The sequence below is a fragment of the Trichosurus vulpecula genome, chromosome 2 (genome assembly GCF_011100635.1).
Source record: "Trichosurus vulpecula isolate mTriVul1 chromosome 2, mTriVul1.pri, whole genome shotgun sequence".
Lineage (NCBI taxonomy): Eukaryota > Metazoa > Chordata > Mammalia > Diprotodontia > Phalangeridae > Trichosurus > Trichosurus vulpecula.
In genome coordinates, this window is record NC_050574.1 from 72,175,733 (window position 1) to 72,191,979 (window position 16,247).

Here is a 16,247-nt window from a genome sequence, read left to right on the forward strand (position 1 = left end):
AAGAAAAAAAAGTAATATGATAGGAGCTAATGGAGGGAAATAAACTTAAATATAGCCTTGAATGTGAAAGAACTGAATTTACAAATAAAAATAAAAGAAATTATAGTGTTGCATGAGCTTTCTTTTCATTGGCTAGCCCCAGTCAATAAATTAGTAGAAGAGAGAAACAGGAAAACTGAAGTTAATTCACTCAGAGCAAGACACATTGGACCAGAAAGTGATGGACACATGTGTCTCATAGTTCAGCTAGTAATATCTATACCATTCTACTGATCTAGTCAAGCAAAGAGGCTGCTTGTTTTTGTCACTAGGGCGGAAAGACCTGCTTGTTACAACAAAAGAGAATGCTTATCACTGATTGCAAAAGCAGTCAGGAATGTATATCCTTGTACATAGTTCAATAGCATAGCATAGATCAAAGGGAACCAAACATCCTTTCTGAAACTAGATAAAAAAAGGAGGCAGACTTCCTAAGGCTATCAAAGTTTTCCTTTGCAATTTGTTGCTGTCGTTCAGACATGTTAGACTCTTTGTGACCACATTTTCTTGGCAAAGATACTGGAGCAGCTTAACATTTCCTTTTCTAACTTATACAGATGAGGAAACTGAGGCAAACAGGGTTAAATGACTTGCCCATTGTCACAAAGCTAGTGTTTGAGAACAGATTTGAACCCAGGAAGATGAATCTTCTTGACTCCAAGGCTGACACTCTATCCACTGGGTCACCCAGCTAAAAGAGGCTGAAAGGAGAGACAGAAGGAAGTCAGTTTGTTGTAAACTGATCCTGCTATTATGGGCTGAGGCAATACACAGCAAGATGGTGAATATAAAACACAATGGAGTTAATTATATCAACTCAACACACCACTCTTAGCTCTTAAAAGTCCACTCTTCACCACAGGATAGTTTAGGAAAAAAACAACAACAAAGCTACAATTTGTTGCTGCTGACAAAGGTATGTAAACCATAGGGATTAATGCAGATTCAAAATTAAGGGCTCACATAAATTCTATTATATGTCATCTGAATCTTAAAAACAGAAGTTTTAATCATGACTTCAAGTAAGGTAATAGCAAATGTAGATGCCAAGAAGAGAAATAAACATGGAAACTGTATCACAGTTAATGAAATAGTATCAACGTTAAACATATAAATTGCATAGCAGAGCAACCAAGTTCTTACCGGCAAAGCTAACAGGAAATGAACAAAGACCGAGCTAGTAAATCACTGATTTTTAGCTGACCCAAATGTTCTTCCATCTGAGCACAATAAATCTGAAAGGAAGATAAACAAGAAAGATACTTCAGACTTGAACAACATTGGAAAAAGTGAATTTTATAGACTTTTGGCAATTCAACGATTCAAAATCTTAAAGAATATATGTGTATTTATTAGATTCCCATTGAATCTGTGCAGAAATTGGTTTTGTGCAAGGGGAACAAAAAACTTATGAATAAATATGCAAATGCAGAAATCCTAAACGCATTCTTCACAGATCATAATGTAACTAAGTTATAATCAATAAAAGAAATATGAAAAAAAGAGAAAAAGACCTAAATGGAAACTAAAATAATATCTCAATGAGTGGGTCAAATATCAATTTTTTAAAATATTTCAAATTAAAGCGAGTCACAATGAGACAACATGACAAAATTTGTCAGACATTAAAGGAGTCCTAAAAGGAAAAGGTATATCCCTGAATATTTACGTTAAAAAAAAAAGAAAGAAAAAGCTAATAAATTTGAGTATGCCATTTAAAAAAATACATCCTAGAAAACCAAAAAATCAATACTCCCAAAACAAGTATCTTGAAAATTTAGAAAAAAAAACAACAAACCAAAGATCTGCTCTTTGAAAAGACAAACAAAAATTAGCTTTTTAGTCTTAAACCAATGACTTATTTGATAAAGACTGCAACCTATGTGCCAGAATATGAGCTCCAATGTTATTCAGACCAAGCTCCATCTTGGGGATTGAGCGGAATCTATACAAATCTCCAGCTTTATATTACTACTGTAGCTCAGCTCCCACTCAGGTCAGCTGGGGTAGGGATAGCCCTGTGGGGCAAGCTGCATATACAGAGGAAGGCATGACTCCTATTTGGCAGAGAAGATGCTAAGTATAATGTTGCATGCATACATAAGAAACTTACTGAATTGTTTTGAGGCAGATTTTGGAGCCACACATGGAGAGGGGATGTTCTGAGAGACAGTGGAGAAAAAAATAGATTTAGAACAGTGGATAGTCGTCAGAAGCTGGCCCCATCATGTCCCTGGACTTGTTTGAAATTCTAGAGAATGCTAAGAAACAACATCCTCTGGTTGAGACTGTCCCCTCTCTCCTGAGTGATCTGAATTATTATCTCAGTTCCAGGTACGAAGAACTCATTTACTTTTGTATATCTGTTGTTATATTTTAATCTGCATAACTTCTACAAATTCTATTTGCCGTTTGGCTTGGATAGATGAGTTTACTGCATACAGGGCTATTTGTGATGGACTTTTGTGCAACCAGCATTTGGTGAGAAGGCACCAAGCTGGCAGGTATAAGTTTGGGGATACCTTCCCCCTCTTGAGATCAAACATGCATCTTTTGTTCTGAACCTATTGTATCCCTAGCCTAGAGATTTTATGGGGCATCAGATAGATATAATTGAAGCCCAAAACCCCTCGGGTGATAGAGGAGAGATTACCCAGCCTTGGCTATCCTAGATCCTGCCTTCCCTATTCCCCCAAAATGGCAAGATGCGATGAGTCACAAATTTATCATACTTTTTGATACAGCAATTCCATTGTTAAACCTTTGTCCCTCCCCACCCCAAACCCTATAAAAATAAAAGAGTCACTTTTTAGCATAAAGTACAGTGCTTGGAATAATGAATATGACCTCAGATAATAGTGAGAAAAGAGGTTAGCCTTGCTTTACTCTTGTATTTATTAGGAAACCTTCCAGCACTTCTCCATTGCATATAATGATGAATCTTGGTTTTAGAAACACACTTTTTAACCAGTCTCCTAGCCAAGAAATACAAAAATGTAATTACAAGGTGAAAAATTAACTGTAAAGATGCATCTACACCCTGATCTCTTTGAGATGTGCAAACCTTTTTCTCTGACAGAATTGAAACAGCCTCATTGAATCAGTAGGACTTTAAATGGCTCAGCTCTATCAACAGAGTCCAGTTAGGGAGAGTCAGGGTTCAGGAACATTTTGTGGAAATCTCTGAGGAGAGGCAGGGAGGAGATGATTTCTGTCTCTTCACCTCCATTAGTGCCCATCAGTGGCCAAAATGAGGAAAATTTCACTTCCGCTAACCCTGGAACATCTTGTTCCTTTTTATTCTTAGGAGTAAAGTATAAGATCTCTTCTGGCCATATGATTTCATTGGCATATAAACATATAAACTCAGAGGCAGGACCCTGTGGAAAATATGTTGAGAAATGGAACTGGGAACAAAATTATTCCACCTGGAAGGACAAAGTTCATGACAGTCTGATGCAAGTATGCATAAGCTGAATACAACCCAGATAGAAGAACTAATTTATGCTATGATTGTGGTCTGCATAGATATAGGAGTGATTGGTGTACTTGGAGATTTTGTATGTTAGAAGAGTCATTCCAAAGAGCTACCAAGGAATAAATGTTGCCAGGGTGGAGGAGGTCACCCTGGATTCTAAAAACAGGAAACTAGGACTCATCTTCACATGTTTATGGGTCCATCCCATGTGTACTCTTAAGACCTTGTGCACAAGTGATGGTAAAGATTGAAAATGTGGACTACACTATGTTGAACAGCAGATCCCAAATGACCATTGTATTCTTATTATCCTATGAGAGAAATTTGAGAAAGGACCTTTCTAGTTTATGAAAGAGGTAGGATTCAACATAATAAGTGACAAGGGCCATTCATATCTGAGATACAAACAGGGTAAGCTTGAAATTTCCTGAGGAAATTGTTGTCAATAGAAGGGTAGACACCATAGCTCTAGTGTATCTGGGATCAGCAATTATCTCTGGGGCATTAATATTGACTGGAACCATCTCCATCTTATCCAACATCCACCTTATTGGTGGAGATTAGCAGGATACTGTGAGTAAGAAGCTGGGACTTGATCCTCAAATATTCAGACCATACATTCAGCCTTGCCAAAGATTATGAGAAGACAGAAGCAAGCTGTCTCATGTACTGGCTCTTCCAACTTGGAAGAACATCCTGAAAAGCTTTATGTTGATGACTCATCAGTGGCTGAAGAATGGAAGGATTGGTTGAGGGAGAAGATTAGCAAGAGGATAGAGGTGTTCTTATTATGAAGAGTGGGATATTCCCAAAGAACCTCCGCTCTCAAAACCTACCAGACTCCTGACCTTTCTGAGAGCATGCTAGAAAAACACCTCTATCTGTGATGACAGGCCTCAAAAACCATCTGAATGGAAGGATGGTCAGTAGTGTCCTCTCAGTCCAACAGTTTACACACATTGGACTATAGTGATGGTGCAGAAGCATGGGAAAACTTGAATATGTATAGACTGTTGTACTTGGAACAAAATAACCAAGGTGAACCATGCCAAGAGTTCAAGATGCCCTGTATTATTTGCTAGGCAACCAGGGGTCCTCGGTGTTGGGTTACCCAGTGGATACTACCAGATATCTGTGGCAGGGGAGAGAGAGCAGCTTTCATCTGTCTGCTCAGCTGGATTTTATCAATATGTGTATGCCCGAAGCCATCTTGGAAGCACGAAATACCTGCTAGTTTCCAACAGATGATAGGAAAAGCAAGTGGGGACACAAACTTCATGGAGATATTAGCATACCTAGATGATGTCATTTTCTTTGCGTCCTGTAGTGTCTCAGCAAGGAGTGAGCACTGACCCAGAGAAGACAGAAGCATCCATAGAGTCATAGAATTTGAGGGGTAGAAGGGAACTCAGTGGTCAACTAGTCCAACCCATATTTGAAAAGAAATCCACCCCACTCCATAACACACCTGACAAGTGACCATGCAGACTCTGCTTGAAGATCTTCCTATTCCAGAAGCTATGTCCCTCCTAATGCAGCACCGAATAGCATAAGCTTTTTTTTTTAGGCTAGCACATGGCACTGCTAACTCCTAAGCTTGCAATCCCTAAAGCCCCCACATGTTTTCCAGAACAACTGCTGTCTATCTAAGCGTCGCCTATCTAATACTTTCTTTTTATACTTATTTCTATATTTATTTCTGTATTCAAATAAAACACTTCACAGTCATCCCTGTACAATTTCACCTAGTTTCACTCTAGCCCAGGAGTGTCAAATTCAAATGGAAACAGATCCTTGCTTGTTTATATTGAAAAAGACAAATTAACTTTATCTATGTTGCACTGTATTTGTATTTATTTTGTTAAACAATTTCCAATTACATTTTCATCTGGTTTCAGTGACACTAGTTTGACATTTCTGTCCTACCCTGATAAGATTCTTTTGGATCTGGACTTGGTACCTCACTGCATCAGCTAACTCTGCTAGCTTTGGGTAACTGTAGTCCCAAAACCCACTGTAAGTACTCTCTCCTTATTGGTGGAGATTGATGCCCTGCGCCTCCATGTGGCGAGGGGCTCACGTGTGGTGAGGGCTATCCCCCCACATATAGAATGAGACTATAGTTATGTGGCTCAAAGTGGGGTAGAATAGACATCTCTACCTAAAAGATTAGGCTGGAAGTCCCTCCACCCTTCTCCAAGGGAGACCTTAGTTCCTGTCAGGAGGGGAGGCAAGAAATGGAGGGTAGAGGCTTGGCCACTCTGAAAGGAGATAGTCAATAAGCATTTATTAAGCACCTAGTATGTGCCAGGCCCTGTGCTAAGCACTGGGGATACAAAGGCAAAAAACATTCCCTGCCCTCGAGCAGCTTACAATCTAATAGACAGTAAGAACATAAGCCATATCATAACATTGACTAATTGACAGATTTGTCCAGACCTTTGAATGGGACCCTTTCTGAATGTGCTCCAGAAAGGCGGCAGAAGCAGGGAAGCAGTGGGGATCCTTTTTCACATGGAGTCTTGACAGGATCACTGGGGTGGTTACTTGAATACACCACACAGTGAGCAAATTATACATTATGCTCCTTCGTGGGTTAAATAATTATAAATGACCGTCTCCTGGGGGTTTAAAGAAGGCAAGACACAAGCTAGTGAAGGCTGCTAATGACCCTTTAGCCCTCAAGAGTTATTTGGGATACTCGCCAAGTCTACACACAGACCACACCATTGTCACATTCTTAGAATAAATTGGATCTATCCACTCTATTCGGTGCCAGCCCAGCAATTCAGGCTCAAGGGTTAAAATACGATAAGGCACCCATGGACCAAAAAATTCAATAAAAACAATTTAATGAAGAAAGAGATTAAAGGAATACAGTTTCTAAGTTTAAAAGGGATACCAAGTCAAACATTCCCCCCCCCACTACAATATCCCCATGGCAACTGACCATAGTAGGTCGGGAAAGTCCCATAGGAGGTCCCAGAGCCCAGTGGGAACTCTACTAAACCTCTGGTTCCAACTGGCTCTCCACTGAGCCTTTATGCTTCAGGTGTCATGAAGGCCAAATGGTCTCTCTGGTCCCTTACAGAGCTACCCAACCTACATGCTTCTGGAGCCCTTGTCTGCTATGTGGGGCATTGAGTGGGACTCCTGAGAAAGAAGAATAAGAGAGGTCAAAGGAAGGCGGGCAGGGAGGAAGACGGGGCTTCCACAGGGGCCAGCCACAGTAGCCACGTGGTAGTGCTGGCTGCTTCTCCTTGGTGATGGCCTTGGCAGTAGTTTGGTGAGAATGGAAACAGCAACAGTGGAGACCCCAATGAAGTATCACTTCTACCACCTATTCCCACACCTTGAACACATGCCATGGGGACTCACCATATTGATGAGTGTGGACTCATTTTAGTGTGGCCGTTGGAGTAGCATAGAATACGACAGCCCGGAACTCCCAGAGTTGAGAACTACAGAGAGAGCAGGCCTTGGAGTCAGCAAGATGGGTTCAAGTTCTTCCTCTGACACATACTGGCTCCTCCTCCTCGTCCTCCTCCTACTCCTGCTCCTACTGCTATGACTACTACTGCCTGGGCTTGCAAGTAAGGCTTGCAAAGTCCTTCCCATGTGTCATCTCTTTTGATTCCCACAACAACAGTGTGAAGTAGGTATTATTACCCCCACCCCATTTCACAGAGGAGCAAACTGAAGTTCGATGACCTGCTCTTAACATGCTGCCTCATATATGCCCCCCTGCTGCTGCAGGACCCACCCACCTCCACTCACAGGAATCTTTTCTTCCACTTCTAGGAGAGAGAGACAATCTAGTGGACAAACAGGGGGCCACAAAGCCGGATTAGGGATATGAGGCATTTTATTTGTACTCCACACGCCACTCAAGATGATGGATGGAGGCCTTCCTGGGAAGCGGTCGGCTCCACATCCTGGCTTCATGTTTCAGATGCGGAGGTAAATCCAGAAGTGGCCGGGTGGCTCTGACAGTCTGAGCAGCTACAACAGGGTATTGTGCAATTCTTCTTGCCCCCTTTGTAGGTCATGATCAAATCCTCCAGGTCCTTCACTTTACACTCTACCATCTGAAGCTTCCTGAGGATTTTCTCCTGCAGGCTCAGGGTGACCAACATGTTATTGTTACCTGGACTAATGGTAAAATGGTTTGTTCCTCCACTGTTGTTGGACAATATATCTTGAAAAAGATCTGTGCCCTTCTTGTAAAGCACAAGGAGTAAATTAATAAAGAAGATGATTTTCTAAAAGAAAAAAAAAACCATGAATTGGTTACATTTATGTACATGAAAACATATTTTTAATCAACCTTGATCTTGACCTGGTAGTCACTTAGCCTCTGTTGGCCTTAACTTTCTCATCTAAAAAAATGGAGATAAAGATCCTTAGAGCTAGTTACTTGTTGTAGAGAAAGTGTTTTGTAAATCCTAGCGTTATGTAAATAGCTATTAACTGGGCAAGACGCTCTCTGATTCAGACTTACTAGGGAGTGGGGGTTCTAGCTGAGTGTTTTTTTTTTTCTGAGTACCTGAGAAATCTTTTTGTTTCAACCCAAGGCATTGTGTTTCCTTTAGAAATGCATTAGAACACTTCCTTACCCTATTCAGCAAATGGCAGACTAGAAATAACTATGAATTCGAGTTCTGAGGACTTCATCTTTTCAGGACTGTTGCCCTACCCGTAAAATACAGATTATAACATCTTATGTCACCTACTTCACAGACATATCATGAAGAAAGGGCCAGCTAAAGAAATCTCCAGTAGCTCCCTATTGGGTCTAGGAAAAAACTTAACCACCTACGTAGGTACTAAAAACCTTCACAATCGCTGTAGCTGATCTTCCCTGGCTACTCCCTCCGGTGAATTCGGTGTTCTAGCTGAACTGGCCTCGTTTCTGCTCCTTAAATTCCTACCCCTGTGCTGTGACACTGGCTTTGTCCATCATGCCTGGAAGGCCCTTCCCCCTCACCACCCACTGCTTACTCACAATAACTGACATTTGTATATTGCCTTTAAGGTTTGCAAAGTGCTTTGAAGACACTCATTTGGTTCTCCCAACAACCCTATTGACAGATACTATTATCCCTCCTCTTTTACAGATTCAGAGAGGTCACACACTTACCCCGGGTCACACAGACAGTTAAGTGCCTAAGGGAGCACTGGAACCCACATTCCTGACTCTGGGTCCATCTCTGTGTCACTGCAGGGCCAAAAGAGACCTTAGAACACAGACTGTCAGAGCCAGAAGGAATGACAGCCTGATTCTTGATCAAATAGGGGAAGAGAGCTTTCTGGTTTAAGTCAGCTAGAGGGTGCAGTGGATAGAGCACCGGACCTGGAGTCAGAAAGACCCAAGCTAAATCCCATCTCGGACACCTGCTGACTACGTGAACCTGGGCAGGTCACTTAACTTCTCTGTGCCTCAGTTTCTTCAAATGTAAAAGTGGCTGTAATAATAGCACCTACTTGCCAGGGTTTCTGTGAGGATCAAATGGGATAATACTTGTAAAGTGTGAGGCACATAGTAGGCACTTGGTGAGTGTTTCTTTCCATCCTTCCTGACTCCGTGTAGGCCTCTGTCAGTGGCTAGTACACCACAGCCGCCTCTCAGAATCCCTAGCTTCCAGGTTCTTGTCAAGCACCCTCTTCCACAGGAGATCCTCCCCGATTCCCACAGGGACTACAGCAGTGCCAAGGATGGGCAGTTCATGAAATGTCATTCCATTTTTCACTGGGGACTAGGAAGCTGATCCTACATTAGTGATTTGCTTAAAGAAGTACAGAAGACTAAGCAGAATGTGGGCTCTAGCCAGGACCTGCCTCAGAAGTCAGCCTTTTAAACCAATACATGAGACCAGGTTTTTTTTTTTTCTTCTTTGTCTTTGACTTAGTCATAGGGGCATAGATTTGGAATTAGAAATGACCTTAGAGGTCATCTAGGCCAGTGGTGTCAAACTGAAGTAGAAACAGATCCCTGCTGGACTGCATATTGATTTAGAAAATCACAACTTAACATTATCTAGATAGTATTATATTTTTTGGAGGGGAGGGGAGCATCTAGGTGGCACAGTAGATACAGAGCTGGGCCTGAAGTCAGGAAGACTCTTCTTGAGTTCAAATCTAGCCTCAGATGCTTATTAACTTTATGACCCTGGGCAAGTCACTTAACCCTCTTTGCCTCAGTTTCCTCATCTGTAAAATGAGCTGAAGAAGGAAATGTCAAACCACTCCAGTATCTTTGCCAAGAAAATCCCAAATGGGGTCACGAAGAGATGGACACAACTGAAATGCCTAAACAACAATTGTACTTTTATTTATTTTGTTAAACATTTCCTAATTACATCTTAATCTGGTTCAAACTTCACTTGGGAATTTTGGGGCCTTACGAGGCCCAGGCCTGGAGTCTGTTGCCACTGACTTTTGTCTAACACCCTTATTTTAAAATGAGGGCACCAAAGCCCAGTTGGGTTAAGTGATTGGCTCACAGATACCACATAGGTATTATCTACTATGTAAATGATGTAGTACGGCGGGAAAGATACCCCTTAACTTGGGGACACTTAGAGTATGGCTGTCCTTGAAAGGTAAAAAAAGGAACCCAAACTCCTTTCCAAGTCAGCCAGGAGCAGTGCTGACAGGCCAAACTCTCATAATATCAACCTTTCCAAGATGGCCCAGGGGGCTTCTCAGGAAAGCCTGCTGTGAACATTTTAGGATTACAGCATTAGAGAAGTCATCCAGCCCAGAGGTTCCCCAATTATCTCCAGGAAATGTTTAATAAAATAAGTAAAAATACAATATAGATGTTAATTTGAGGTTTCCTAAGTCAGCATGCATCTCACATCCATTTTTGAGTTGGACGCCCTTGCTCTAGCCCATCCCTTCATTTTACACACATGGAAACTGAGACCCAGAGAAGCTGTGACCATGTGCCTAGTATGTGTTGGGAGTTCTAAATATACACAGGCAGCTTGGCCCAACCTTGTGGTACCACAGAATGTCTTTCATTCAACAGATGGGGATATAGAGGCCTAGAGAGGGGGAGATGATTTAGCCAGCAACACGTTGAGAGAGAACCTCCACCAGAACTTCAGCCTCTGGACGTAGCTAGGATCTTCCACCATACAGTGAATGCTGCTCCTTTTACTCTCAAGGTTCCTTCACCTCTTTTTTGTCAGAGACCCCTGTGTCACTCTGGTGAAGCTGATGGACCCCTTTTTAGGATCATATTTTTAAATGGATAAAACACATAGGATTCTCAAGGGAAACCAATTCTATTGAAATACAATGATCTAAAAAATATTGTTTGATGTAGTTCCAATATTTCAATTCTACCGAAATACATTATTTGAATATAGAATATCTGAATTGAATATCTGAATTTTAAGTCCATGGAGCCCAGGTTAAGCTCCCCTGCCTATACTCAGTCTACCAAATAAATTGTTGCCCCAAACCCTCCCTCTTCGACAGGTATACTCCAGCTGTCACCCCTCTCACCTGCTCATCCCCCACTGACTCCAGGACAGCCCTATTCAGATGAACTGAAAGCTTGGTGGTACAGAAGATCGTGAGCTGGACCTGCAGCCAAGATGATCTGAGTTCAAGTCTAACCCTCTGACATTTACTAGCTCTGTGACACACTCTAGGAAAATCACTAACCCCTCTGCACCTTAATTTCTTTGTCTACAAAAGCATCTACTTCCCAGGGTTGTTGTGAGGAAAAAATGAGATATTTATAAGGCACTTTGCAAATCTTAAAGCATTATATTTGTTGCTCAGTCGTTTCAATCATATCTGACTTTTTGTGATGCCATCTGAGGTTTTCTTAGCAAAGACACTAGAGTAGTTTGCCATTTCCATCTCCAGCTCATCTTTACAAATGAGAAAACTGAGGCAAACAGGGTTAAGTGACTTGTCCAGGGTCACACAGCTAGAAAGTGTCTAAGAGCAGATTTGAACTCAGGAAGAGGAGTCTTCCTGACTGCAGGCCTGGTACTATAACCACTGTACCACCTAGCTACCAAAAACATATATACATATTTTATGTGCATGCATACATCTGCAAATATAAACATATGTATATATCAAATATATAAATTAAATATTAAACATAGATAAGTTATATATACACATAAAACTATATATAAATACTAGCTGTTACTATCAACACCACCTGTAATTCCCATCTAATGGGAATATTCTTAATATTCTTTCTCTCTCCCTGATCAGGGGTTCTCACTTACAACAAGTTTTTATGAAACAAAACTATTGGCTATAATCCCAAAGAATCTTCATACCCTTATCCAGGGATGTGAGATGAGAATTTGTTAGCCTGGCTAGATTATGGTTCCTTCCAGGCTTTACATTTTAGGATCTGGAGAACATCTGGAGGAGGGTAATCAGGATAATGAGATTAGGATAGGCCACAAGATAATTGATTATTAGCTCAGAGAAGTAGATGATGAGCTGTCCTGGGCAAGAGGGTTTGTTCAATGTGACCTCATAGGACAGAACTGGAAGCAATGTTACTGAGAGCCAGATTTTTCACTCAAAAGCTTCCTAACCTTCTAACATTGTTCTAAAGTGGAATAAGACCTAGATTGTGAAAGGCCTTAAATATCAAGCTAAGGGATTTGTATTTTACTCTACAATCTATGCAATGGAGAGCCACTAGAGAGGAATTTCATGACATCTGTGTCAAAGCTAGAAGACCAATGAGGTTACTGAAGTAGTTCCAGGTGAAAAGTGACAAAGTGACGTAGGACATTTCTGACCTATGTGAATAGAGTGGAATCAGCAGGTGCAAAAGATGATGAAGGGTAGCTGACGACCTGGCTACTGTTAGGATGGCTAAGCTGAAGGAGAGGGAAGACCAAAGGATGTCTCTGGGGTTAACTAGGTAATAGGGGGAGGTCAGTGCCCTTGACAGAAATAGGAAAACTTAGAAGGGGGGTGGGGTGGAGGATAATGAGTTCCATTTTGGACATGCTGAGTTTGAGGTTCCACAAGGAAGGAATCCTGGGGGAAGGGGAGATAGGGTCAGTGAGTGGGCTGTGAGTACAAACACCCTTTTCTTGCCTGGGGTTGTTTCTATACATGGTACTACCATTTCTTTAGGAGGCCAGGCCAAAGACTAAAGTGGTCCAGAAAGAAATATTTACAGTTACACAATGATAAATGATTCTGAAGCTCAAAGAGAAGTCTCTCCCAAGGTCATACACATATTAAGCCACAGAGGCAGTACTTAAATCAGGTCTTCTAATACCAAGGCTGGAGGTGTTTCCATCGTACAAAGGCTTCCTGGCTTACTTAGTTCTTGCTTCTACCATTCGTCTTCTCCTTCCGGTGATGGTACACCACCCTTCCAGTCATTCAGAATCAAAACCTTGGAATGATCTTTGACTCTCCCTCTGCCTCCCAAAATCCAACCTCCTACCAAGTCTTCGTAGATTCTTCTATTTTGATATCCTTTCTTTTCTTCTATTCTCATAGCCACTACCCTAGGTCTCTCATCTGCACTCTTATCTATGTCCTAGTTGGTCTCCAAAATAAAATTAATGATAGCTAACATTTACATAAAACTTACAATGTTGCAGGTGCTAAGCTCTCACGATCATCTCAGTTGACCCTTAAAACCATCCTGGAAGGTAGGTGCTATTATTAGCCCCATTTCACAGATAAGGAAACTGAGGCAAACAGAGGCTAAGTGACTTGCTCTGGGTCACACAGTTAATAAGGGGCTGAGGTTGGATTTGAACTCAGGTCTCCCTGACTCCAACCGTGGTGCTCTATCCACTGCACCACATAGCTACCCTGTTACTTTTCCCAAGCTTTTTTTCATCCATTCCAAATTGTTGTTAAAGTCTTGCTTCCAAAATAATCTAATGAACAAGCCTGTCACTCTGTAGACAAAAGAGCCTTAAGTGGCTATCTTTTGTTTTTTTAAAGGTTGTCCACCATGTGGCCCCAGTCTACCTTTCCTTGTCTTATTCAACACCATTCCCTTCCTTTCCTGCACACTCTACATTCTAGCCAAATGGTACCAAGTCCGTTCATTTTGGCTCCCCCATACGGTGGCAATACCAGGTTTAGCTCAGGTGACACTTCCTCCATACGTAGGAGTCACAAATCTCTACATTTTCCCTTCAACTTTCTCCCCCTCCTCAAATTTTTCTAGAAGCACTTTCTTAGCCCCTACTCTATTTTAGACTTATGTGTCATGAACATCCTCGGGGGGGGGGGGGGGACTATAATTTATATGTCTCTAGCCCCTACCACAGGAGCTTTACCTGAACTGCACTAGGCTTCTGAAATCTGCTGAATTTTTTTTTAATAATTTTATTTTGTTGTTTTGTTTTTTGGAGGGGGGAAGGCAGGGCAATTGGGGTTAAGTGACTTGCCCAAGGTCACACAGATAGTAAGTGTGTCAAGTGTCTGAGGTCAGATTTGAACTCAGGCCCTCCTGACTCCAGGGCTGGTGCTCTACTCACTGCACCACCTAGCGGCCCCAATCTGCTGAATTTGAATTTTGCTCCAGGACCCAAAGGGTTTAAGGCTCCAGGATGTGATGACATCTGGGTTTTAAACATCGCACCAACTTCTAAGTTCAGATCACCTTCCACTTAAAAAAAAAATCTGAACTTTATATTGAGGATTCGTCAAAATGCTGGCTTACCTTCACCTATTCCAAGTTCCCCCTGGACAACTGTCCTAGGACCCTCGGACCATCTTGTATTTGGGTGATTCAACTCAACTCACCAGTTCACCTCAACTTGGAGACATGTGAAACATGTTGGGGATGAAAATGACATTAGACCGTAGCCTCCCTCGTTTCAGAAATGGAGAAAGTGCAGGGGAGGGAGGTGAGACAAATCAATAGGCAATATTCTGTCTAATTGCTCAATCCAGGGAAGCACAAATGTAGAGTGCTAAGTGCACTCCCAGTATCAGAAAAATCATGACACCCAGTATTGAAAGGGTTTTCAGAGGATTCTGAGGACTCTCATGTGAAGCATAAATCCTCTTTTTATAACTGTCAGTGGTCTCACAGGCTCCTCTTGAAGCCTTTCAGGGCAGGAGAGCGCACTACCTCTGCATTAGGAAGCTCCTCATAAAACAGCCTAGGATGTCTTTTCCTGTAACTTCTGCTTATATAGCCCCTGGTTCTATCCTTTGAGAGCCCAGCTCAACAGTTTTAGCCCCCCTTCCCAATAAATCCTTAATACACTTGAAGACGGTTGTTGTGTCCAATCCTAAGGATTCTTTTCAATCAGACTACTCATTTCCTTCTTTTGATTCCCAGTGAGTCCCCTTCACTATCCTGGTCATACGACTTGGTGAGAAGGCAAACTCATGCTACACATGGATTCTCTTGCCATAAAACATCTTTGGAAATTTCAATTATTTAAGGTTCTTGCCACTTTCAGTGGCCAGAGCTCATCTCTGAGAACGCCAACCCAATATAAATACTCTTCAGATTGATAATGGTAATTACATCTCTTGTGCAATTGCTTAAATTCCTCAGTAACATAAAAGTGTATAACCTTAATTGACTGAAAAGTTCGTTTCCAAAAGGCATATGTTCCTACTAGCAGGGTAAAAACAAGGATAATCCAAAAGATGGCTTGCCAGGTTGGAGTTAGGTATTCTGAAAGCCAGGAATCTGAATTCAAAGCGAGATTGTCTTGCAGCCAGTTCCAAAGTGGGGCGAAAGGGAAGAATCTTGAAGTCTGAGTGAAGGGAGATGACGTTTCACCCATATTGCAACTTCTGCAACTACATGTGCAATATGCAGGAAGAACCTTCAATGAGTGGCCTTAGGAGTCCAGGTTTGTATTAGGAGCAATAGGAGTGTGCCTGTTAAGTACAGGCTGCGCTTCAGTTTATGATGAACTGTGTCATTATGATGTCATTATCCCACAGGTCATTTGAGAGGATGACCAAGTCAAGATACTATTTATCCTTCTTCCCCTTTCCCTTCTCCAAATCATTCTATTGCTCTGTTCCTCATACTAGTTAACATTTCTACAGCACTTTAAGGTTTGAAAAGTTGTGAAGTGGAAAACCTGAGGACCTGGGTTCAAAACATGGCTCTGCCACTTACTTAGCTACGGAATCTCAGGCAAGTTATTTAACCTCTCTGGGGCTCTTTCCTGCATTTACAAGACGAGGGGATCAAGTTAAACGATCTTTAAGTCTCCTCTGTATGATGTCTTCTAACTCTAAATCTAGTCTTAAATTTATCTTTATTACAACAACCCCTGTAAGGTAGTGCATATTATGGTTAATTCTAGAGTACTAGAGGGCGTCACAGTGGATAGTGTGCTGGGCCAGAAGAGAGGAAGACTCATCTTCCTGAGTTCAAATTTGGCCTGACACCTACTGGTAAACCTCTCCAGTATCTTTGCCAAGACAACCCCAAAAGGGATCACGAAGAATCAGACATGACTGAAAAATGACTAAACTATTCTTCAGATGAAGAACCTGATTGAGAGGCTGAACCATACGTTCAAGTCACAGTAAACTGAGAGGTCCCCAATGCCAATTAGGTCTCCTGATTTTCAGTTCAGCACTGTCATTCTCACCATGAGACCATGGAGCGGGATCCTTCTGTTGGGTTCAGTGAGAAAGCATGGCATATAGAGATGGACAAAGAATAAGGAAATGTGTACAAGATGGGCCCTAAAACTTAATTGCATTACCATTTACTATG

At 41.7% G+C, this 16,247-nt stretch overlaps 1 protein-coding gene across 1 annotated transcript; it reads right to left on the reverse strand.

The window, feature by feature from the left end:
- Window positions 1-7,458: 7,458 nt before the first annotated feature.
- On the reverse strand, window positions 7,459-15,294 carry TMCO2 (transmembrane and coiled-coil domains 2). Its single transcript, XM_036745209.1, has 2 exons — window positions 15,079-15,294; window positions 7,459-7,779 (listed from the first exon to the last, which is right to left on the reverse strand). The coding sequence occupies exons 1-2, from the start codon at window positions 15,292-15,294 to the stop codon at window positions 7,459-7,461; spliced, it is 537 nt and encodes a 178-aa protein (XP_036601104.1).
- Window positions 15,295-16,247: the final 953 nt, after the last annotated feature.

Excerpts from the sequence above, each read along its gene's own strand:
- TMCO2 (XM_036745209.1), bottom strand. The coding sequence starts at position 15,294 with ATGGGTGAAACGTCATCTCCCTTCACTCAGACTTCAAGATTCTTCCCT. Across the intron at positions 7,780-15,078 it reads GAACTTTTCAGTCAATTAAG|AAAATCATCTTCTTTATTAA; the intron begins GTTATACACTTT and ends TTTTTCTTTTAG.